Here is a 25,217-nt window from a genome sequence, read left to right on the forward strand (position 1 = left end):
GTGTTACGTTTAGTGTTTTTGAGCGTGTCTGTTTGTGTGGGCGTTTCCTCTTTTCATTTCCCCTTATTGTAGCATCCTTCCATATTATGAAATAAACCCTTAATCTCATCACACACCTAACCGCCACCAATTTAGACAATTCTGTTAGACAAATTGACACGATGACGAGTTCAGGGACAGTTTGAGGGGTTTAGATAGAGCACACTTAGAAATGAGAGAATCGTTTATTTGACTAGTTTTCTAGCAGAGGCTAATTTAAGACGGATTCAAAAACTGAGAGGGAAAAAAGGTGATCCTGCAGCCTTTTTTTAAGTGCCTGTGCGTGCATGCGCTTGTCTGCTTGTCATTCCCCATGCATCGCCCTGCGTTTGATCTGTCAGACCTCAAAAAACACAAGTGCCTGTGTATCCTTTGACCTTCCATTCTTCGTAGTATCAAACACAGTCAGTCTCTCTTGTCTCTCGCTCTCCTTCTAGGCCCTTCCCTTTTTCCTAGAACAGATGCTTGTCATATGCCCTCTTTGTCTTTTTTTTTTTCGTAGATCTCGCCTTCGCTATGAGGCAGTTTTGATTATGTTTCACCTCCATTCCCTTCCCAGTGTGTTTGTGTGTGTGCCGTATTGGTATTCCAACCTATTCCGCTTTCCTCTGGAGAAATTGGCTTCCTTTGATGGGCCAGGGGAAAAACCACTAAAAGACAAGCTTTGACTTTCTTGCTTTTTCAGTCTCCCTATCTATTTCGCTCACCTCCTACTCTTTGCTTTTGCTTACTTGTCCTTAGCTCTTCCTACTCCATCTCCCTCTCTAAATTTCTCTCTTACTCGTTCTTTTCATGTTGGTTTCTCCTCTCCTTTCTGATGGGAATAAAGAAGTCTTCGTCTTATGCTTCCGTCTATTCAGATCAAGTCGAATACACACACAGGCACACGCAGCTTAAACACTTACCTTCAATTACTTAGCCCATCTGCCTGGATGTGCCTATGTGTTCAAGTATGTGCTTTATTTGCAGTAAAAGACACCTTGTGCCACGGGTACGTACAGTGATAAATCTCTGGGATGAAAGGGAAGGATAGTCGCTGCGGGGGGTAAATTGAGGTAAATTGTGTGATTGAGAACTTAAAAGCGGGCCAAACATCAAGCCCATTTGGGACGCGGCGGGGTCCATGCTTTCCACGCGGCTTCATTTGTCTGTTCCTCATGCTTTCAAAGGCACACCTCAGGAGCAGAGGTACGCTGTACATCATGACCTAAATCACTTAATTATGCGCTGTGGTCTCGTACTTTTACCCTCGCGCATAAGAAGTCATCAAATGAGTGTATAATTGGTACACAGCAAGTGTAAAGTGAGTGTTTGTCAAAGCTAGCTCTGTGTCTTGGCAGCATTGGTCAGTCATCACAGAAACAGTTCGTTCTAGTGGTATGAAGGAGAGTCATATTTTAATCTGCAGTCATTTGCACTTGGTGGAATAGCTCTGTTCTGGTACCTCACTACCTTTTAACTCGCATACGTAATATACAGAGCAGGCATCGGTAACAACAGGTTGATTAATTAAGTTAGAGCTTTAAAGGCAGAGCTGAGGCAGAGGTGGGTTGTAAAGCAGCTTGCAGATGTGCTGAAACTGTGGACAGGCTAAAGCAGCTTAAACACAGCAACAAGCCTCAGAGAGAGTGGATTTGTAGAAAGGAAAAAGCAGAGTCATCAACACTTGTGGGATAGTATACATATACAGTTGGGGTGTCCAACATAAGGCCGGGGGGGAGGGCAGAATTGGCCTGACAAAGACTCCAATATGGCCCACTGGAAGGCTTTGGGAAATGTGAAGGAATGCATATAGATTCCTATTGATAAAGATTAATTCATACCATTCATATTACAACAAATAGTTAAGTAATAGATAATCAGATAACTAACTTATTAAATAACAAGTAACTATTATATCTGATATAGAATTTTTTTTCTACTATAGGGTAGAGATGGACCGATCCGATATTACGTATCGGTATCGGTCCGATACTGACCTAAATTACTGGATCGGATATCGGAGAAAAATAAAAAATGTAATCCGATCCATTAAATATCACGAAAGCACCTCACAAAACTTGCAACAAGCCGTAACTCACCTCAGAACGTTAGCACGTCGGAGCAGTATGCATCACGTGATAGAGCGGCTGTGGCATGCGGGACCTGTCGATGGTCTGGATAGCATTTGGAGCTTCGCTAGCAACCCGGCATTTCATCTCCGACAAAGTTATCCCGAGAGAAGTAAAGCAAGTGTGTAAGTCCATCTCTGAATGTTTGTAAAGCATTCCTGCGTTAAGCTTAACAAACGATATATGGAGCGACTGCCTCTTCTTGCTGCTACTTCAATCATGAAACTGCTTAACGATCAGCTGATCGGCTTTTCTGTCGCTAGTCCGTGTCTCTAGTTTGCTTTTGGCCCACTTTGCACCAGAAAGAGGAAACCAGTGGATAAACAACAGCAGCACGTTTAAGCTTGATCAGCTGTTGTTAGAATGTATTTAATATTACTTTCTACTCGAGGATCTTTTTCTATGTAGCTGACGCTGGTAACTGTGCAGGGGCGGATCTAGCAAAGTTTAGCCAGGGGGGCTGATAGGGCATTAACAGGGAAAAGGGGGCACAAAGACATACTTTTCTTTCTTATTCTCATTTAAAATGTCTAGCTTTTAATAAATAATTATCTGACACCCAAAGTTTTAATTTGATGTAAAATGAATAGAAGTCAATTACTGTATATAGTAACTATTAAGTCTAATATATATACCCTAGTAAGCTATAGTACATTTTCCTTTGGGAAGGTACCATCTGTGCAGTCTGCAATTTTGTTGAAGAAAGATGTTGAATCTATTTAATATTTCTTGAAAAATAATTGATTTCTGTGCATTTTTTTTCACACTGCATCAAATTAAGGTTGATTACGTCGATTAAGCATCATGAGGTGGAGCGTGAGGGGTGGTTCCCTATTTTTTATTTATTTATTTTTGTTGTTGCTGGGAGTTGGAACCCTATTAGTTAGGTTGCTTAATATTTATGCTAAGTACTCTTTAAAATACCAGAATAGGGAGGATGGTGTAGGTTTAAGTTTATTAGATTGATCAGTATTGCTGAACTATGAAATATTTTTTTTTGCATACAGGTATAACAGAATAGCTTTAGTGTAGTTGTTGTTTTAAACTTGAGTATGAACTTATACAAAATGCAGCAAGATATTTAAAAAACAGTTTTGTTGATTAAAAAACACTATATCGGATTCATATCGGTATCGGCAGATATCCAAATTTATGATATCGGTATCGGTATCGGACATAAAAAAGTGGTATCGTGCCATCTCTACTATAGGGAAAAAAGAACATTATTATAATTACAGGACAATCTGGACAATGAGCTAACAGAAGCGTTTCTGTAATTTTACACATTTATCAATGTTGAAAATTGAGACACAGTTGAAATTGCATGTCTTTTTTTTGTAATAAAACATGCCAGTTATTGAATGTTTAATTAAATGTCTTTGCACTGATAGAAAAGGGAGTTTAGTGTTTACTTTGACATCCCTGCATTAAGTGATATTTAAGGAGAGTGGCTCAGCTTTTTGTAGCCTGCTTAAACTAACGCTAAGCCTCATTAAACTGATGATGTAAATTTAATGCAAGGATTAGTTGGTCCTGCAAAAGATGCTGTAGGTGAGCTTTATTTTTTAATTTTGTTTCAGTTAATTATTTCCTCAGTGGCTCCTGATTATCATATCGTTGGTGGATATTTAAAGCAGAAAAGCAGCAACAATTACGTTATCTGGTGTTTAATGATGGCCACAGAGCTCGCTTTCATAGACATGTTAGCATTATCAAATGTCGATGTCACAGTTGATGCAGCTTCAGTGGCATAAGCGCCATCATCATTAATCAGTCAGTTTGGGAATGTTTCCTAGCAACTGGAACAAAACCTCGATAGCAAGACCAGCACGTTCAAGTTCAAACAGATATATACTGAGATGTGCTTTGTTGACAAGAGCAAAATACTCAGGCTTCTTTTGATGCAGGTACATGTCTCTTGTAATGCCTTGCAACTGCACTGAAGTATCCGTCTCTCTCCCTCTCCTGTTTCTGTTCTTTCTTCCCGCTATTAGGACATGGGTCCTACCAGCATGCCCTCTGTGCCCCTTATGGTGGGGTGCGGCATCTCCTGCACCGCTCTGCTCATCCTGCTGCTAATATATGCTGCCTTCTGGAGGTGAGAGCTCACAAACACACTGAGAGACACATTTGATAGAGTAATGGCAGTGTCAGTATTCATACATCAACTGTGCTCACAGTGGTCATTTTCTCACTAGCAAAGTCTCTTTTGTGTCTGTCATTTGCTTTGCCAAAAACTCCAATGAGGCCTAATAAGGAACAAATGGTTCAACTACGGTGGGGGGGAGGTGGTGATTAGTTTGTATTTTGATTACACGCAGCAGATGGCAAACTCAAGCTAATGTCTCTGCAATGTCCAGAAAGTCACTGTTCAGTCCATCAGTCTGTCATTAATGCTTACCGCACACGCCTGTCATTTCTCCCTCTTTCCCGTCTCTCGTTACTCTGCTTTTAGGTATATCCGGTCGGAGAGATCGATCATCTTGGTGAATTTTTGCCTCTCCATCCTGGCCTCCAATTTATTAATTCTGGTCGGACAATCACAAACGCTTAGCAAGGTAATGACTTTCTGCTCTTTGAGTTACACGTGAATTTTCACAGGAATTCTTGTCCATGTGCTTGTGATTCCAATAATAGTGCTTGTGACTAAGCCTCCATTGCCTAGACACAAAACTGCCAAAAACCACCAGGGTTCAGAAGTAGACAAAGTTCATACAGTGGAGTTCTCAAAGCAGGCATTCTAAGTCTTCTGACTAAGCAAGGCTGAACTGTGTGGTGGTCAGTATCGATCAACCACACAGCAGTGCCAGGTTGAACTCGTGTTCTTCCACTCAGTATTTTTGCCTTTGTACTTTCTATTTTGCGGAGGTTTCATATTCCCCTGCCAAACCCTAAAAGATGATTCGTGACGTCTCTTCTTAAGAACTTTTTGTTTGTTTGTTTGTTTAAATAGCACCTCTCCGTGTGTTGTAATCCCTTGTCTCTCTCGATTACTTTCTTTATTCACTAGGGCCTCTGTACTGTGACTGCTGCCTTCCTGCATTTCTTCTTCTTGGCATCTTTCTGCTGGGTGCTGACTGAGGCGTGGCAGTCCTACCTGGCAGTCATTGGCAAAATGAGGTCACGACTCATTCGCAAGCGGTTTCTGTGCCTCGGCTGGGGTGAGTCCACACAGTATCACACGTTTTAAAATAGTGTGCAGTGCTGTAACGGTCCTAAAGCTCAGTCACCTCGAAGTGGATGAAAAAAATTAATATATAATTAATAATAGAGCCTACCTGAATGTTCAGCAATATGCTAAGCTAGTGTAGCTGTCACAGTAGTTGCCATAGATATGCAAGTCTGTCGCATTTTCTTTGTACCATCATCTTTTGGTTCCTGGCATGCACTGTACCAGACTGCAGTGATTCTCACACACAGACACAGCCCGTGTCACTGATCTGTGGTAATAAAACCGACTCAGTTTCCTCCATAATTACAGTTTCATTCCCAAGCTCTGCCTGTTTGAACAGAGAAGCTAAAGGGGCCACATTCTTTGCTGATCTGACATTATTACAGCTACCTTTTCACTCAGACAGGGAGCACAAGCTGCTTTCACTGACAGAAAAATATATTTCGGGGGGGCTTTAAGGTTGGTTTTTTGCTGATAGGAGAAAGCGGGAGAAGAATATGAGTTAAAATGTGATAATAAATGTACCTGAAATCTGGGCTAAGATTGTAATAGCCCTTTGCATGCATCACCCCTGAAATTATTCCTGTTGAGTTTTCTCGCGTGATATTGCTCAACATTTGTCTGCCATATTGGTTGCAAGGGGGGAAAAATGCATATATCCTGGATGTCATTGGTTCCCCCTGGGTAAAATTGGTATAAAAAAAGATGCTACACCAAAATCCTTTTTTTTTTTTTTTTTTTTGATTCCTAGTAGATTTCCACAAGTGCCTATAGTGACAGGTGTGTTGCTAGGGATAAATGGGGGTCACTGACCAGTGTGTAGACCTGTGTGACTGGGGCATTAACAATTATTTTCCCAGCAACTGCCATCAACCTCCAGCAACCACAATTTTTTCCCTAACGACAGGTGGTTGCCAGATGGTCACTGACCAGCATCTAAGGCTACGTTCACACTGCAGGCGAAAGCGCATCAAATCCGATTTTTTTGACCCTATGCGACCCATATCCGATCATGCTATGACAGTGTGAACGGCGCAAATCCGATATTTTCAAATCCGATCTGGGTCACTTTCGTATGTGGTACTGAATCCGATACATATCCGATGTTTTAGAAAGCGACTGCTGTTTGAACGGTCAAGTCGCATTAAATCCGCCTTTTACGTCACCGACACAAGACTGAAGCCAATTATCAGCGCCCGAGAAGACATCGCGAACGCTTCCTAGCCATCCAGTGTAGATGTCAGTGAAACTGTTGGGAAGACAACGTTGGAGAAACGTAAACATTTTATTTGTACTGTATAATCTGCAGATTCTGACAGAAATCTGCAACTATCCTTTGAAGCACCGCTCCTCTCTTAAACAGCAATAAGGATCATTATTAGGTTATTTACATTATTATGTAAATAACAAAATAACTTAAAGCAAAAATTGGGAAACGTAAAGTCCGAAGTCTTTATATTAACGGCCATCAGTCAAACAATACTGTTTGTTCTTGGTCTAAACAGAGCGCGTTGTGTGTGACATCTTCTTTTGCGCATGCGGGCCGCTTTGAGCGTTCACACTAGAGAGCGTTTGCTGTCGCATTTTATTTGTAGTGTGAACGAGGAGACAAAAAAATCGGATTTGATCAAAAAATCGGAATTGAGCATTAAGACCTGCAGTGTGAACGTAGCCTTTGGCTACGTTCACACTGCAGGCGAAAGCGCATCAAATCCGATTTTTTGACCCTATGCGACCCATATCCGATCATGCTATGACAGTGTGAACGGCGCAAATCCGATATTTTCAAATCCGATCTGGGTCACTTTCGTATGTGGTACTGAATCCGATACATATCCGATGTTTTAGAAAGCGACTGCTGTTTGAACGGTCAAGTCGCATTAAATCCGCCTTTTACGTCACCGACACAAGACTGAAGCCAATTATCAGCGCCAGAGAAGCGCCCGAGAAGACATCGCGAACGCTTCCTGGCCATCCAGTGTAGATGTCAGTGAAACTGTTGGGAAGACAACGTAAACATTTTATTTGTACTGTATAATCTGCAGATTCTGACAGAAATCTACAGCTATCCTTTGAAGCACCGCTCCTCTCTAAAACAGCAATAAGGATCATTATTAGGTTATTTACATTATTATGTAAATAACAAAATAACTTAAAGCAAAAATTGGGAAACGTGAAGACCGAAGTCTTTATATTAAGGGCCATCAGTCAAACAATACTGTTGCTCTGGGTCTAAACAGAGCGCGTTGTGTGTGACATCTTCTTTTGCGCATGCGGGCCGCTTTGAGCGTTCACACTAGAGAGCGTTTGCTGTCGCATTTTATTTGTAGTGTGAACGAGCAGACAAAAAAATCGGATTTGATCAAAAAATCGGAATTGAGCATTAAGACCTGCAGTGTGAACGTAGCCTAAGCTTGTGTGATTAGGGCACTGTGCACTTCATTCTACTTTTTTATTGTGATTCTCACATGTCCAGAAGACAAGTTAATATCACGTTTGACGATCACGTGTCTGCAAAACCTCAAAAGATAAGATTCTCATTTCCAGCACACAGAGCATGCTTTGTTTTGTTTTTTTCAAAACGCTGCTCTGCTAATCTGCATCTTTGATTCATTCTGTCGTTTTGTTGCTGTTTCTTGTCTGTTTAATTGCAACTGCAGATACATTTAGCCGGTGAAGCTCGCTTCTCTTCATCGCCAATGGCGTGTCCAGCGGGGTGGCCTGGGGGTGCACAGGCCACCCCCCCAACCAGACTGGCCACCCCAGGTGCCACCCCAAAGGCAAAACAATAAAATTCAATCAAATATCAAATGTCCGATTATGTTTTCACGGTGACGCTCAGATATCCGAGTGTAAGTGAATGCAGCATCGCTTCTGCGCTATGCGCATCACGTTAGCAAAGGTAGGAGAGCCAAGCGCGAAAGACGGCACTGCAGGAAACAATTTTTCGGTGAAAGAAAATGAGGACAGAATAAATGTCCCGGTAAGTAATATCAAGTTTGTTGAGTTTAGTAAACTTCGGTGAAATTAGAATACCAAGGAAAAAAATAACACTTAAAGAATTATTGCAGCTGTGGAATATTTCAGACAGTATGCTACTGAGGGCAGCTAACATAAGAGTTATGAGTTATAAGATATAATCTAAGTCGTAACATTGCTGTATGGAGCTGCAGATTTGGTTGCAGGTTAACATAGCTGGACTGGCCATCGGGCATACCGGGCATATCCCCAGTGACTTATTTTTTATTTTTTTTGTAATGGCATGAACAATGAGAGGTGGTGGATTGGCCAGATGCAGGTCGATGTGTAGAAATAACTCCGTTGTTTGGTGGTGGCTATGACGGGGCTTCCACAGAGGCAACAGGTGGACGAGGGAAGGGGAGGCAGGAGGAGAGACCCGAAGCAGCCGCCAGTCCGAGTGTCAGGTGAACTGAACTTCAGGTAAGAAGTTATGACCTGCAGTCTATCTGGGTCAGATATAAACTAAGTTTAGGTGGAGTTTATTTTCGTTGTGCTGACTTTTTACTGTCAGTTGCAATAACTCATACTGCGTTCTAGCCAGTTTGACGGAGTTTTTATACAGCTGGGTGGGTGCTATGATGTTACTGATAGTGAACTTTATTTTATTCATAAGGTTAGTTAGTAGAGTTGCCAACGGCTCCTTAAAAAAATGGAATGGTCCCTCATTCAGAGAAAATATTACGCGTTTCGTATCGAGCTGAGAAGAGACACAGTTTGTCCCGGACTTTAGCTAGAATGGAAAAAAGACACAAAGCTGGATTTATTCTGTCTTTATGCTGCACAGCTGCCTCTTCTCTCATTCTCTCCCCCTCCCTCTCCTGTTGCTACTTCAATCATGAAACTGATCAATGATCAGCTGATCGGCTTTTCTCTCTTGTTTGTTTATCGCCCACTTTGCGCCAGAAAGAGGAAACCAGCGGATATTGCGCTAAACAACAGCAGCACGTTTAAGCTTGATCAGCTGTTGTTAGAATGTATTTAATATTAATTTCTAGTATCAGCTGATGTTTGCTGGAGCCACAGCTGTAAAGCTGCTGGTCATGATGTCTGTTTAGATATGTGGTGAGAGGGAAACATGAAGATGAAACCAGGAGATGTCCTTACTGAACCATCAGAGCTGAACAGGTGATGGAGAAACAGGTTTACCTTTTAGGTGACATGAATGAGTTGAAGTTATCAACTGTTTCTGAGAGATAAATAACACCAGGATCCTTTTTTATGTAGCTGACAGCTGGTAACTGTGCAGGGGCGGGTCTAGCAAAGTTTTGCCAGGGGGCCAGGTAGGGCATTAACAGGGAAAGGGGGGCACAAAGAAATACTTTTCTTTCTTATTCTCATTTAAAATACCTAGTTTTTATTAAATAATTATCTAAATCTTACAACCAAAGTTTTTATCTGACGTAAAATGTATAGAAATCATACATATACCAACAAGACTGTACATCACTGTCACAACAGCATTTGTTTTCATTCAAAGGCTTTATGGCTTTAATACCTGGTGGGCCGGTCTGTAGTCAAAATGCCCGATTTTCTGTCCCAGTCCAGCCCTGCAGGTTAATACTGGCAGTGTCACCATGCCAGCTGACTGTATTTTATCATCAGCCAGTGTTGTTCTTTATCAATATTACCAAAGTTTACCATAAGGCAGCATAGAAAGTATTTACTTGCTTTCAGGTTTTATTCAAATGTTAGTCTTTTCATTTGTTTCCCCACTTTTTTCCTGTTTCAAAATCAAACACCAGTTTGTGAGAAGATTATCTTCTTTTTTTAACAGGCAGATAAAGTTTTGCATTGGAACTGGCTAATTTGTCAATTGTTTGTTACAAATGTTCGTATTTTAATTTTCAAAAATGTTTTTGCCCAAAACATATGTGCACTATATGTCAGTAAAAATACTATGCAAATATTGATGTCCTTGAATGCTGAGTAAACACTGACAAAGCACTGATTGTATCTCTTGTACTTTATCAACGCAGTATCTAAAAACTTTGCACCGTAGTGGTTAAAATCTCATTCTAATAAGAGTTAAAAGTGCATTTGGTTATTAGGTTTATAGGATTATTGAATTATGGTTAAGGGTTGGTAGAATTTTTTTTTTTAAACATTATCTGCCAATTAAATCTGCCACCCTTCTCCAAATCTGTGCCCCTACCTGGCCCCCCCAACAAAAATTTTCTAGACACGCCACTGTTCATCGCAGTCTTTCTCGCTTCTTAAATAATAGTTCAAGTTGTCAAAACAATATGTGAAATCATTCACAACATGTTGTTATTTGCGCACAGCAGAAAAAAACATTTCTCATTCATTGTTAGCGCTTGCGATTGTTTTATCACATCTCGCCAAATCAAAGCCCAATTGTCTACAATTTGAACAATTACTGCTTTCTGTGTCTTTGTGATCAAAATAGATAATGCGCTTTCATAGCTGAACAGTTTCCCTTTTCTTTTTTTTCCCCCTCTTTCTAAAGTATGTTGGAATTATTTCAGTGTATAAACTGTCATACACTCCATGCTGAAAAGTCTCTAAAATTATGTAAATCTGCCAAGCAAAGTCACACGTTTTTGGCAAACTCATTTAAAGAATCTTTGTAGTTGCAGCAACTTTTGAACGTGGAGGATCCTGATCAGTTAAACATGTTACAAGGTCAACCGTGTGCCGGAAGAAGACGACGATTACCAAATGCTCCATCGTGTTTGCTGGAGATAAAGGAATCTTCAAACTTGGCTGCTTTGATGCAAAGTTGTTGTCAGTTATACTCAGAAAAATACTAGTCTGGCTCACGAGGCTTTCAGTGTCAGTAAAACTTGTCGTAGAAACCTGTTTGGAACTCAGCAGCTAAGGGGAGTCTGTCTGTCTTTCTGACAGAACATCTAAACATTTCGACCACCTTGGTTTTTCACAGCATCAGAGGAACTGTTTATTTTGACGGCTGTTTCGGTGATTTGTTCATTGACATTTTTTGTTTTCATCAAGGTTTTGTGTGAGAAACAGCCTTTTGCAACTGTGTTGAATTGTATTTCTGCATTTATGGGCTGCATGGGGAAGGGCATCTTCCGTCCTTAGAACTTTACCACCTGATATAAAGAACAATGTACCAAAGCACTTTGGAAACACAGTAACAGCTACTTGTTAATAATGACCAGCTGAGTCTTTAACTTACTAGAGATTCAATGCATTTAATGACCCCCAAAAGTGTTTTTTTTTTAAGCCGACCAACTAGAAAGACACTGGATTGGAAGTCTTTGAATCAAAGCAACAACCGTCCATCTTCATTTAATGTTAAAGTTATCAAAAAGTCACTTTTTTGTTCATGAGTCTAACACTGCATGACTGTACACGCGAAGCACGTTTGATCACACTGAGTGCACAAACACAGTGACTTCATTAATTCTCTCCTGACTCCCCTCCATAAGCATTAATATGTATTGCTATGCGCTTGTTTGTCGTTGCCATGATTTTCCTGGAAATCTGAACACTTTGACAGGCGCGTTTGTGAATTCCAGTGAAGAAAGCACGGCGTTTGTTTCAAAATGCAGAATGCATGAATTATCACATCCAATATAATGGTGGCATTCTCTACACTTAGCTGATAATAAAGGTGTCTGCCGTTTCTTTTACCGAAAACATCCGCTATCCTCGGATGCCAGAGGATTGTCAGCGTGGCAAATGAAGACCCTTTCATGAATTGGATTCTGATTGAGGCACTCTTGTGTGACATGCATTGGTGATGGAGAGCAGCAGGACAGGCTTATTTTACATGAAAATGTAACAGCTTATTATGCCATAGTGTTGAAATTGTTAAGCATAATACAGCCAACAATCTTCATTTGCTCCGTTCTAATTTATATCCCATTTTTCTTCACCGTATGCTGTTATTTGCTGCTTCATTTCCCAAAAGGCATTCATTACAGCTTTCTACTGTAATTTTATCTAACTCAGCCAAAGCCCCATGTGTAAGCTGTCTCATGCATACACATTCTCAGAGGGTGTCACTCTTTACAGGTAAACTCTCTCCTCTCCGCCTGTGAGTCTATGTCACTTTTTTTTCCCCCCATTTGTGCCGCATGTCACTCTATTATGCTGTGACCTAGACGACCTGATAACTCAACAGGCAGCAGGGATGTTAGATGGGATGTTAATCAAAACATATGATAACATCAGCACAACCCTAGCAAGATGAGCAGTGAGATAGCACAAAAAAAAAAAAAAAATCACAACCCCCACACCCATTTCATTTCACTTGATATTGATCCCACAGGTCTAATCTGCCAAGTCACTGATGCCCTAACCTGATACAGAGCGAAATGTATACGCTGTGCAGTTACAGAACGCGAGGAAGGCTCCGGGCGCACGGCGGGGGCGCATGCCAGCTGTTCAATTATCCGACACACTTGCAGATGCACACAGAAAGCGTGAAACGGTCGAGCATAGTGGAGAGGATCAAACAGCTTATCCTCCTCTCGTCCATTTCCCAATTTTCTTCCCCAAATTATGTGATTGAAATCGGTTGCCATGGCAACGGGAGATTTCGGGGCAGGACCGGATCTGCGTTAGATTAGCAGCAGACCGTGTAAGCCTGAAGTGTAGGTGCGCGGTTTGCCGTCCTACATAGAGTTAAATGCTAGACTGATGATGTTGACTAATTGAAACTTCGCTGGTTAGTGGATCGGCCTGGCTCTCCACCATCTTATTTGTTAATGTTAATGTGACTTTTTCTAATTGCTTTTCATTTGCAGCCATAATCACAGCTTTGTTAATTACATGAATATTTCAGAGCCAAGCTCATTACAGGGCCCGGCATATTTCCTTCTGTTTCTGGCACGCATTCTGCGACACTTGGTCTCACTCTCTTTCCTTCTCATTTGTGCGTAGACAAACACACACACACACACACACACACACACACACACACACACACACACACACAAATCACTTGATTTAGCTAATTATTGTATGACTTATTGACCACTCCTAGTTATATCTTGCATTTTTACAAACTGCCTCTAAATCTCATATGCTCAAGTACTCCTGGTGCTGCTTGCACACACCCACACTGTGTGCTTTGCGTCGCCTATGACTAAAATAACTTCCATCTATCTAACCCCAGTTTTCATGCTTGTAGCTAGACCTCATGTCAGGAAGTACAGAGCGCTGGGGTTACCTATAGAGCGCCCAGTCACTTTGAATCATACATTCATATTACACTCTATTGCATGGCTGCTTAGCATTTTAATGAAAGGAGCCTTATAGAGTTGTTCATACTGGGAAATCTTATTGGGCCGACATGCTTCATCGTCCCCACTAAGGCTCTCTTTTATCTTTTGTCTCACACTTTTGATCTTTCTCCCCATGTCTGTCTGTAGGTCTTCCAGCCCTTGTTGTAGCAGTGTCAGTGGGTTTCACCAGAGCGAGAGGTTATGGCACAGCCAGCTAGTGAGTATTGCTTCCAGACCTCTTGACTTTGTCTCAGTCTATGTGAATATCATCACTAAATACCAGCTTCAACCATGCATTTGTGTGGGCTAGAGGCAGAGTACCATTCATTGGCCTCATTGCTGATGAATCAAAATATGCAAGTGTTTTTCCCCTTGAGGTGTTCAAACTAAAGTTTATTTCATAGGCGAGTATTTTTATGTATTTAGTTTATTCAGTCAAAGCAGCCGTGTGTGTTATAAACAGCTGAGTGTGTAAACCCCAAATCTATTCTTTTACATCAACATCATCAGTCTTTTCTCCATGTATCCATGTATCTATTCATACAGTTGCTATAGTATATTTCTTTCTTCTGTGCCACAGGAGGACAGTTGCCTATCCCAGCATGCACTATGTTCAATACGCAACACATCTTAGCTGCTTATGTAGTGGGCATGGTATAACATTGACAGTCCTGTTCACTGCAGGGACACATTAACCCCCTGAAAACCAGCTCTGATCGGCAGGTTAAATAAAACATATTTACATATCATGTGTGAAAACCTTAATCGTCAAAAACTAATCAGCTAATCAGCTTTTGATTTTTGTGGTTCTGTTAATATTATTGCAATGGCTCAATATCCAGCAACTCCACCACTGAAAAAAGAATTAAAGATTTAGATTTTCTAAATTTGCTCATAAATTAAGGAAATTATTCCAGCTTAGGGCCAAATGGCTTGTTTCTGTCATTCAAGTGAGAAACTAATAGTTTTAAGGTCTTCAATATAAAATTAATCTCCTTGCTGTCAAGTGTGAGCGCAAAATGACCTTTAAGGCATTTCAATAACCACGTCAAACAGGTGAAGCATGATTTGAATGTTTTGTTCAAGAATATGAAAATCCAAGGCAGCTAGGCTGACCTTTAAGCAAAATGTACACAAAAAAGCTTCATTACGTACCCAGTCAATAAAATGCATCTTAAAAAGGTTCACTTTCCCATATTTTACTTAACGTGAGGGCTTTGTGGAGGTTTTTTTTTTTTTTTTTTTTTTTGGGGGGGGGTTCCATCTTAAGCTTTCTCTTTATTGAGCTGTAATTAAGATGACAGAGGGGTTTCCGCGTGCTCTGATGACATTACTGGAGGACACATTTAAGCTCATTAAGTCTCACTAGCTTGCAAAAACCAAATAAAATTTCCAGTTTGAGGATATGTTTTAGGTAATGTACATAATAAATTTGCTCAGCACTGAGGGCATTATTTACAGAAAGAGGCACTTAACCACACATTGAAAGGCTTTATCCCTCACCAAGGAAATTTGGAGTTAATGTGATACTTAATTGAATGTCTACTTGTTTTTGTTAAGTACTTGGCACTCACAGTAAGTGAAATGTGAGACCGGAATCTGGCGACGTGATATTTTACATGCTGTGATTTTTCTGTGTTTACGCACTTTTTTAACACCTCTCCTTTTTTCTTTTTTTCCCTCTACTAGTTGCTGGCTATCGTTGGAAGGCGGTTTGCTTTATGCCTTTGTTGGGCCAGCTGCTGTCATTGTATTGGTGAGTGCGTCACTGCTTCAGTTCAGTTTTAGTTATATAGCACCAAATCACAAGAATGGTTGCCTGAAGGCACTTTATACTGTAAGATAAACACCTTACAATAATAGAGAAAAAAACAAACAACCAGACGTTCCCCTGTGAGCAAGCAATTAGCGATGGTGGGAAGGAAAAACTCCCTTTTAAAAGGAGCAGCAGAACCAGGGTCAGGGAGAGGGGCAGCCATCTGTTGTGAGCAGTTGGAGGTGGGACAAAATCCACACTGGAAGAGATTCAGCGTTTAGTAATGGTGTATAAACGGTGGTCTATAAACACATATAGAATTAAAAAGGGTGAATGAAGAAACACTCAGTGCATCATGGGAAGCCAACAGGAGCGTGACTAAGGGAGGAGTCAGGTTCCATCTACATGACGAAGTTCCTTTCCTCTCAGCCAGCCGGCCTCTCTCTGTAGTCACACGGCACAAATATTCTCCAAATATTTTTGCAAAGTTAGCCTCCCAGCTTGGGGCATTAAAGCAAATGCATGTTGACCTCTGAGGGTTTTCCTCACTCGCGCATGCACATGTAAGCATACACACCCAGGGTGTACACGACACAATGATGAGCTGAGCGCTTTGATCGCTGAGTCTAAAATGTCAGCCCAGAAAAAAATAAAAACATATTCTAGCTGACAAGAGCTGCCGGCAATGCAGCGCAAGAGTGGACCTCCATCGCAGCTCTAGCCCCGAATCTCTCACTGTTATATGCATTTTCAAAGCATAGGGCTCTGTAGCCAATGTTTTAAGCATTATTATGGTCCAGTGGTATTTTCAGATCTAAATATGCAGCTAACTTGTGTTCCACGGAACGTAATAATGTGCGCTTTCTTCATTTTTGCCAGTTGCCATAAAGCAGACGGTTTTATGTTGAAGTAAATATACTTCTGTGTTGTACTACAGCAAAACTGAGTGCACTGATTGTATCTCAGAGGCGTTTTAATCATCTGCTTCTGTGTGCTGCTGTATGTGGCTCAGCTAATTTCTCCTAAATGGATCCCTGGGTAGATATTGCCACCACTAAGCTTAATAAGTCTGGATGGGGCATTAAAGTTTGGTAATTGCTGCCACTGGCGTTGCTGTTGTGTGTGTCCGTTTATAGCTTCTTTTCCTCTGTTGTTTGCACATGTACCGTACAGTACACGTCAGGAAGGAAACATGGATCAGACAGCACAGGTGTGCAGAGTGATATGCATGATTTTGAAGTAAATCCCTGACAAGCAAACAGCAGTTAGACAGTTTCTGCAAGCTGCAGTTTGAGGCACAAGGGAATACAGGATTATGTGCTGCTGAATATTCATCATTATGTTAATCTAGTGTCTTGCAATGCCACTGTTATTATTTAAAGGTTACATAGTCTGAAACTGAATGCAAAACAGTAATAAATCGCATTCCTTTAATTGAAAATATTAAATAGTGTTTATACACTTGTATAAAAACTCTAAATACTCGCGAGGTTGGTGCTTTATTTAAAAAAATGCAAAATGCATGACTCTAAAAAAGCGTATTTGAATAAGTTATAAGATGAAGAAGTTAAACATTCAAGTTTCAAAAGTTGGAGCAGTTTCATAAAACCCACCAACTTGCTTAAAGTTATTTTTCAGTGCCTAGTATGTCTTGATGCGCTTCCAGCTTTTCTCCTCCGCAATGTCAAAGTACGCTCCACACCCCAGCTGCTACGTGGTACCTGGCCCCCTGGTGTTGTTGCTGGGGCCGCACTCTAACAAACAGCTGTAATGAGAGCAGGGCGTTGGGCAGAGAAACACAGACCTTCCCACAGGACTCTTCTCTAATTAATGAACCTGGCCTTGGGCAAATAGCTGAGCAGGATGGTGCTGACTCACAGAGCCTGGGCCAGACATGACTGGCATGACAATAGTGCTGTCACAGTCTGGCACGTTGTAGGTAGTTGTCAGTAGCACACGCGAGACTGGAAGAGATCAGAGAAAGAGATTTTTTTTTAATGAATCGTAAATGCCACATGTACCATACTGACGATCCACCAAATGCTCTGTCTAGTTTGGTGATGTGCAGTACAGGAGCTCCACCGGGGACTGTGCTGTCTCCATTCCTGTTCACCTTGTACACCTCAGACTCAGTACAACTCCAGGTCATGGCACATACGCAAATACTCTTGACAGTTCTAGTGTTTGGATATATTAGTGATGGGTAGGAGGAGACGTACAGAGCACTAGTAGATGTTTTTGTGGAGTGGTGTGGCAGAAGTCATCTGCTTCTGAATCTGAATGAGACCAGAGAGGTGGCGATCGAGTCCAGAGGGAGGTGGACCGCTACACAGCTTTGTCTGTGATGGCATAGGCTATTAATGTGGAGGAGTACCCAGTACCTGGGCATCCACAGTGACAACAGACTGAACTGGAAGACCAACACAGAAGTTGTATACTAAAGAAATGGGATGAGCGGGCTCTTTTTCCTGAGGAACCTGAGCTCCATCAATGTGTGCAGCAAAATGATGGAGATTTTCCATCACTCAGTTGTGGTGAGCACAGTGTACTTTACTGTGGTCTGCTGGGGGAGCAGCATCGCAGCTGGAGACACCAACAGACTGACTGAACTGATCAGGAAGGCTCTGTGATTGACTGTATCTTTTTAAATCACTACACACTCTATAATACAATATATCTGTCATGCAGTGTCATCTACCAGATAATGACATATTATTATTATTATTACTATTATTATTATTATTATTATTGTGATTATTATTATATGCAGTGAAAGGAAATATGAGTATTTTCCATTTCATTTCTAAGAAATGGGATTTGAGCAGAAATTAGGCTTCTGCAAAGGATGTGAAAACCAAATATTTAACATGGTACGTGTATGTCAGACTCTAACTGTTCAGCCGCTTAGTGGTTGTAATTTTTGGCAGACATGTTTTCAGCATATGGATTTTTTCCTCTTAGCTAGTAGCAGCTCTTGGCATGAGCTGAAGGAGGTATTCAGGCAGACATTCAGTTTAAGAGCTTGGTAAGAATAGGAATGCATTGTAGGAGCTGTGTAGGTACGCATCAGGGTGTGAAAATCACTTGTCACTTACACCGCTCGCTCCTCCAGCAGACTTCCCAAAGAACCTGATAAACGATCAAACAAAGAATAGGCAGAGAAACCCGTGGCTGATGGAAGAACGCGTATGAGTGAATGCTGGCAATCAGGATTATGACGAACATGTCGCTAGCACAGGAAATCTCCCACATGGGCAGGATTTCAAAGTAGAAGGGGTCTACATGTGGCAAGCCTCTGCTCAGAGCCATGTGCAAGTGCGTCTTATTGAATCTGTATCACTGGGTCACCGCTATAACCCAGATGTTTGGCAGGCTTAACAACGGACTCCTCATTAGTAAGAGAAACAAGTATGAGAAGCAGTTTTTTAAAGCTTTCAGAACTGCCATAATTATAGGTTAAGAAAAGTACAGGACCTGCTCATTTAAAAAACAAAAAAACAAAACTTCTGTCCTGTGCTATGTGGATAGAAGGAGTAGGATGAAACCAATGAAAGGAATGTCTGTTACCTTCAGTTCACCAAATTAAAGCTGAATTTGTTCATGTAACTTAATATGTTGATTGTCTAGATTTTGCTAGTTGAAGCATGACATAATTTGACGTAGGAATTAGTAAGTAATAAAACCTTTAGAAAAAAAGCCTATGCTTGGCTTCAATAGTATACATAATACTTTGTATAGTTCATAAATAGATGCTTTTATTCAACCGACCCCAGGGCCAAGTCAGCTCACTCTCCCTGGACAGTATTTACTCTTAGGGGAATAATGTTGTATCTTCTAGATATTAGTTTTAGTTTCTTTTGCCTTTTTTAAAAGACTAAGAAGTTTGTAGTGCAGTAAAAATAAGTAAAAGTACAAGCTTTTGTTATTTGCCCTTTTGAAACCCATTTTAAGATACGGACAGACATCATTTTTAGTATGATTATTATTATTTGTATTTCTTATGTAGATAAAGCTCATGTGTAGCATTTATTGTTTAGTAAATCCACTTAAATTTTTAATAATAAACATGTTGGGGTTTTTTTTTATTAAAAGTTCACAAACCACCATCTATTCAAATTGTTATGTATTTAAACTCTTATAGCCGTTACTGCATAGCAAAGATATAATATAATGGCATAATATTTAGAATCCCCTCATATCATTCTGTATGTTGTCAACATAAACAATAGCAGCAGGAAACATTGCCATAAATAGCTCTGTAACGTTATTATCACTTATTATTATCAATCTATTGACCTCAAAGGAGAGGTCAGAGGTCATGTGACATGATATTTAAAATCTTTATATGGCACTTTCTATCCAAATCATAGTTTTATGGCTTTTTGTCAGTTTTCAATCAATAAATCTTTAAGTTGACCTGGAAGACCTTGGTGATGTAAACCAAATTTTAATGGCTTGTTGATGTGACCCCACTCTACATCCCTACAGAGTTTTATCAAAATTCATTCAAAACTTTTTGAGCTATCGAATGTTTACAGAGTGGTTAGCAGAGATAATACAGATAAAATATACCATTACTAATGGCTTATAAACATTCATTAATTTTATTGACAATTAAAAATCAACTTGGTCTATGCGGCTTTTACAAAGTTGTCTTCAACCTTGTGAAACATTAATAAAAGAAAATACAAAGCCATTTGATCGCCTGTTCTCGACTCTTGTATCACAGCAATGTGTCTCTGTCTCTCAGGTGAATATGCTTATTGGAATCGTGGTGTTTAACAAGCTCATGTCTCGAGACGGCATCTCAGACAAGTCTAAAAAGCAGCGTGCTGGGTAAGTTGCCTGCACTTCACACACATACTTACACATAGACACACACACACGTCCATCCACGCACATTTGCTGCATTAGTTACATTTTCCCTGCTGTCAGACAAAGTTAGGAGCACAAAGTATTCATGGCAATTAACTAGAAATGCTTTCGAGGGTCTGAGCACGTACACCTACCTGTACATCTGTGCCTTCAGTAAAAATTATACAAAAAAAGGAAAAGAAACAGAAAAAATATGATCCAATTTGGCAACAAAATGACAAGACATCTGCTGTGTTTTGTTGCTCTGTGCAATGCATTTTACTTCGCTTTAACATACGCTACCCATCTAGTTTTGTGTGCTTGAAGTGACATCGCCGAATAAAGTGGATGTGAAAATCAATGGCAGATGGAAATCTAATTACATTCAATAAATACCTGGATTATGTGGATTAAACCTTCTATACTATTGAATCCTAACCCACACATACACACAATATACAGGCATATGTCTCTAGCTCCACCGTTGTTTGTATTAAAGTAGTTCGCTGCGCTCATCATCTTTCTCATTCTGAATGGCACTCCCACATCTAAAAATCCATGTTTTAATTTTTACACCTATTGATTCCATCATTTGTTCTCCTTTTTTTCTTTATGCCGTTGCATTTCCTCCAACGTCTATACAGTAGTGCACAAATGGAACTTTTAATTTGTTCGTAGCATCAAGGGTTAACAGTACAGCTCTGCTCTCCAGGGGGTTGATTAGCTTTTGTTACCCGGTGATGCAACCTGAGATTAAACCAGTCGCTGTGTACAAACACACCTACGCGCACACGAAAATACACACGAACAGGTGTATCCTCCTTTGTCGCATGAAAAGTCCTTGGCCTTATCCGAGCAGTAAGCACATTTCGTCCCCCGATTCTCAGAAGTGTGTTTACAGAAATAAAATGCTCACACATACACACAGACACACGCACGCACCACAGTTGGTCGTGTTGCTAACAGGACAAGCTGTCATTAGCGTAATGTATTTCCTTATGAAGCCATGGGGATGTGGCTGGCAACAAGGCAATGAGCTGTGCTGGGACGCTAATGTAGCATAGCAACATACTGCCCCATCATTCTCTGCTTGCACGTATATACTCAAATTCAGTATATACACACGCAAGCGTGCGCACATTCACTCTCTCTTTCTGTCTGAGTGGTCGACTGTAAGTAAATAAACAACCAAAGGAGTCAGAAAGCTTCGCTTTTGCACAGTGATATAAAAAAAAAAGATAAATTAAAAAAAATTATATATATATATATATATATATATATATATATATATATATATATATATATATATATGTATATATATATATGTATATATGTGTGAAAACACACACATAGACCTGCTTGCACTGGCCGGGGAATATATTTTTGGTACTTGCACCGGTACTTCCTGTCTGCATCACTGTAATCTGTTAATCCACATGATTGCTGTAACATTACAATGTCCGTCTCTCATGTTCCCTCTACTTGCTCTGAATCGATCTTTGTATTCTGACTGTTTTTCATTGCTGCTACTTTTTAAGATCTGGTTTTAATTTTTCCTTTCTTTCTTTTCTCCTTCCCCCTTTTTCCCCTCTCTTTTTTTCTTTTTATTTCTTCTCTTTGTTGTGTCCACTTTCTCTCTTTATGTTTCTTTTTCTTTACTTTTTCCTCTTGGTTATTTTGCAACTGTGACACCGGCACATTCACCTGTTGTCATAACTGGTACTTGTCCTTCCCACACATCCCACACCCTTACCTACCTCCTGTCCTCTTCACCTGGGTGCGTGCGTGTATGTGTTTATGTATGTATGTCTGTACATGTCCTAAAGTGTCCCAGCGGAGGCGCGTAGCCGACTGCTCCTGAAATGCTCCAAGTGTGGCGTGATCTCAAGCACCGCTATGTCCAACTCGACTGCCAGCAGCGCCATGTTAGTCCATCTTCACCTCTCTCTCTCTTTCTCTCCATTGCCCTCACTCTCCTACATCTTTTGTAATCTCTGGCTTTCAGTTATGATGCAGGATCTGGCTAAGTAATGAAAGGAAAAACACCTGCTCTACTATCGCTGCAATTTAATGAGATCATGTTTTCATCCAAAGTGGTATTTCCTCTGGTTGCAAATCTGACCCCTGTCAAGCTATATTTGTGAACCATATTTGGAAGTTTGTTTTAACAACCTTTCTGAACATTTCGTAACACAAACATGATTAATGAAGCAAACTATTTGGGTAGTGTACTTGCATAAACGTGGATTTCATATTAACCAGATCAAGTAAATATTCACAGTAACACACGTAATATCACGTACATGTGAGAAAAAGGAAAACCTGGCTCCAAGTTTAGTGATATAAGTTTAGTGGTGTATGTGTTTAATAAGGTGTCATTCTTATTATAATGACAAAAAAGAGATTTCTCTCTGTGAACACATAAGCCCCACCCACCGTCTGCTTTTAATGGGCAGGCCAATCAGAAACAAACAAAAAAAGTTGATTTAAACAGATGAAGAAGAGTTAAAACGGCTTGTTTAAAAAAATTTGTGAGCTGAGGGGCTGCACAAAGGCCAAGTAAGACAAATAAGATTATTTACAATTCAAATCTCATTGTAACCATTAATAAAACTGATTAAAAAGAAATACATAGACTGCTACTAATAACAATAATACTAAAAATCAAGGCAATAAAATAAAATAAAAAAATCACTTAAAAAAATCTTAAATGTCTTGTTAGATGTGTTTTCTTTGCTGAGCTTTGCTAAAAAAAGATTCATAGCAGTTTCTTTTCAAACACTGGATTGTTTCTTCTGTTCTGAGGATTGTTTTAATGGTTTCATAATCAGGAAGACCTGTAAACTTTCACACTCAGGGTTATTTTTCATGTTTTTCAGTTGCCTAGATCCTTGCTAAAGACAAGTCGACTTTATCGTTACATATTGGCTCAGAAAAGAAGTAGAATAGCAAACTTGTATGAATTTCCAAACCATCCAATAGTCAGGGGTGCACATAAGTGGTGCACATTTGCTGTCAAAATAAAAGACCCGCACCAGATAAGAAGTTGTAACGCGCATTTGCGTACATAAGATTTTCTGGAGGAGGACACACATTTGTTTAGAACTCTTAAAGTTTTCGAATAAGCAAGCTCCTTTAAGCTATTACTTTGGTTTTCCTCCACCTCCAAAGAAATGTCAGAAGGAGTTCGAACCGCAAAAGAAGCGCGTATTCTCGGAAAAGTGGTTGCAGGAGGCGAGCTGGCTTCAAACAAATGATGAACGCACAGAGATGTGGTGCAGAATATGCCGTGAAAATCCCACTCTCGCGGATAAAAACAGTCCCTTTTATATGTACGCAAACGCTCGTGGCAACTTCTTATCTGGTGCACGTCTTTTATTTTGACAGCGAATGTGCACCTGCGGACCACTTATGTGCACCCCTGACTATAGTCATTGTTCCTTATACCTAAGTCTCAGACATATACAAGTCATATTGGACTTCAGGTGGTTTACTTACTTGCTTACTTTGACATTTACCTGACAGATTGTCACTAGCTCGACTGTATAAGCTGTCAAGGCAAAGAACACACACCCACACAAGATTGATTTATTAGTGATGGGCAAAAATGCTACTTTAATATGTAAAACGTAGGATCAGCTTTATTAGTCTTATGGAACATTCAATTCATATGAATCATACCTCTTTTTTACTCTCATTATTTTTATTTCTTGTATGTAAAAATTTCTTGGAGTTTGTTGCTCTGCTGGATTATGACGTTTGGTTACAACCGCAGTCAGCACCACAGGGAGTTCACAGGAGAAGAGCAGATACATCACTATAATTTACTGTTCTTTATTCGCTTTTGCTCGTTTTGCACATCAACGGGGACTTGCGTATTTTTCCATGTAGCTAGACGGAGCTGTCCGTCTTTTTTATTGGACAGTTATAAAACCGTGAATATGTGCTCAGACAGCATGAACATTTTAAATTGGTGTCTATCTTTGTGGTGCTGTTACAGTCAGACATGCACACACATTCTTGTACCTCAGAAACCCGATGTCAGTACTTGTCAGTGACTTGTCTTCCCCCTCCTCGGTGGGCTTCTGCCCATTGTCTTCACAGTCTACCAGCATGGCACTTAGTGTGCATCAACTATGTAATTGTGAGCAACTGCCAGTCCAAAACTATCTACATGATTACACATCATCTTCCATTTATCGGTGGGAATATTAAGTCTGATTCAAATCCCAGTGTGCCAATCAGTTTCAAATTGCCCACTGCTGTGAAACTATGCCTCATCTCCATGTTTACATGAGTGTATGTGTGTGAGAAGTTGAGTTATGTGACTTACCAGATATGACTCATCTGGTTTGGTTTGAGACTGAATCCCTTGTTCATTCCCTCCTTTCCTCCTCCTCTGCCCCGACTTCTGTCTCCTTCTTTCCTCTCTGACAGGGCATCTCTGTGGAGCTCCTGTGTGGTTCTCCCGCTGCTAGCGTTAACCTGGATGTCAGCGGTCCTGGCCATAACTGACCGGCGCTCCACACTCTTCCAGGTGATGTGTCTCACAACACCAATGCATGCAAGACGCTCATCTGTAGCTTTGAGACACCATGGATAAGCTGCTTTTAAATGGTGGGAGCCCTCTGAAAGTTTAAGAAACACCTGCTGTGTCACAGATATAGATGAAGTATTTGCACATTCACTGCTGTTTGTTCTTGAATAGTCAAACGATAAAGATGCAGTGTTGGAAATAGTTATCTGATCCCCTGCTGAATTTGTGAGTTTGCTCACTTATGAAGAAATAAACAGTTTCTATTTTTATATCAGTAGAGCGATAGAATATCAACCAACAATCCAGAAAAAAACATATCAGATTATGTTATAAATTTATTTTCATGTGACTTGGTGAAATAAGCGTTTGATCCCCTAAACTTAGAATTATGGCTTTCACAGATAGGCTGTGTGCAGATCATATATAATCAATCAGTCAATCAATTATAGATAGTCCTGATCTCCACTTGTTATGTGCATAAAGCACATCGGTCCACTTAATCAGTTTTTTC

At 40.3% G+C, this 25,217-nt stretch overlaps 1 protein-coding gene across 4 annotated transcripts in view; it reads left to right on the plus strand.

Annotated features, from left to right (window-relative positions):
• The window catches only part of adgrb2 (adhesion G protein-coupled receptor B2), a 191,125-nt gene that overhangs the window by 127,481 nt on the left and 38,427 nt on the right, over nt 1-25,217 (plus strand). For all 4 annotated transcript variants that reach the window (XM_085345892.1, XM_085345889.1, XM_085345891.1 and 1 more), the window contains 8 exons: nt 4,145-4,248; nt 4,606-4,708; nt 5,161-5,311; nt 13,707-13,776; nt 15,249-15,315; nt 20,066-20,151; nt 21,996-22,094; nt 24,607-24,706. In XM_085345892.1, the coding sequence (XP_085202018.1) occupies nt 4,145-4,248; nt 4,606-4,708; nt 5,161-5,311; nt 13,707-13,776; nt 15,249-15,315; nt 20,066-20,151; nt 21,996-22,094; nt 24,607-24,706 (780 nt within the window). The remainder of the gene's footprint in view (nt 1-4,144; nt 4,249-4,605; nt 4,709-5,160; nt 5,312-13,706; nt 13,777-15,248; nt 15,316-20,065; nt 20,152-21,995; nt 22,095-24,606; nt 24,707-25,217) is intronic.

This window comes from Diplotaxodon limnothrissa, linkage group LG22 (genome assembly GCF_057381915.1).
Source record: "Diplotaxodon limnothrissa isolate DT_005_m linkage group LG22, D_limnothrissa_male_GT1.1, whole genome shotgun sequence".
Lineage (NCBI taxonomy): Eukaryota > Metazoa > Chordata > Actinopteri > Cichliformes > Cichlidae > Diplotaxodon > Diplotaxodon limnothrissa.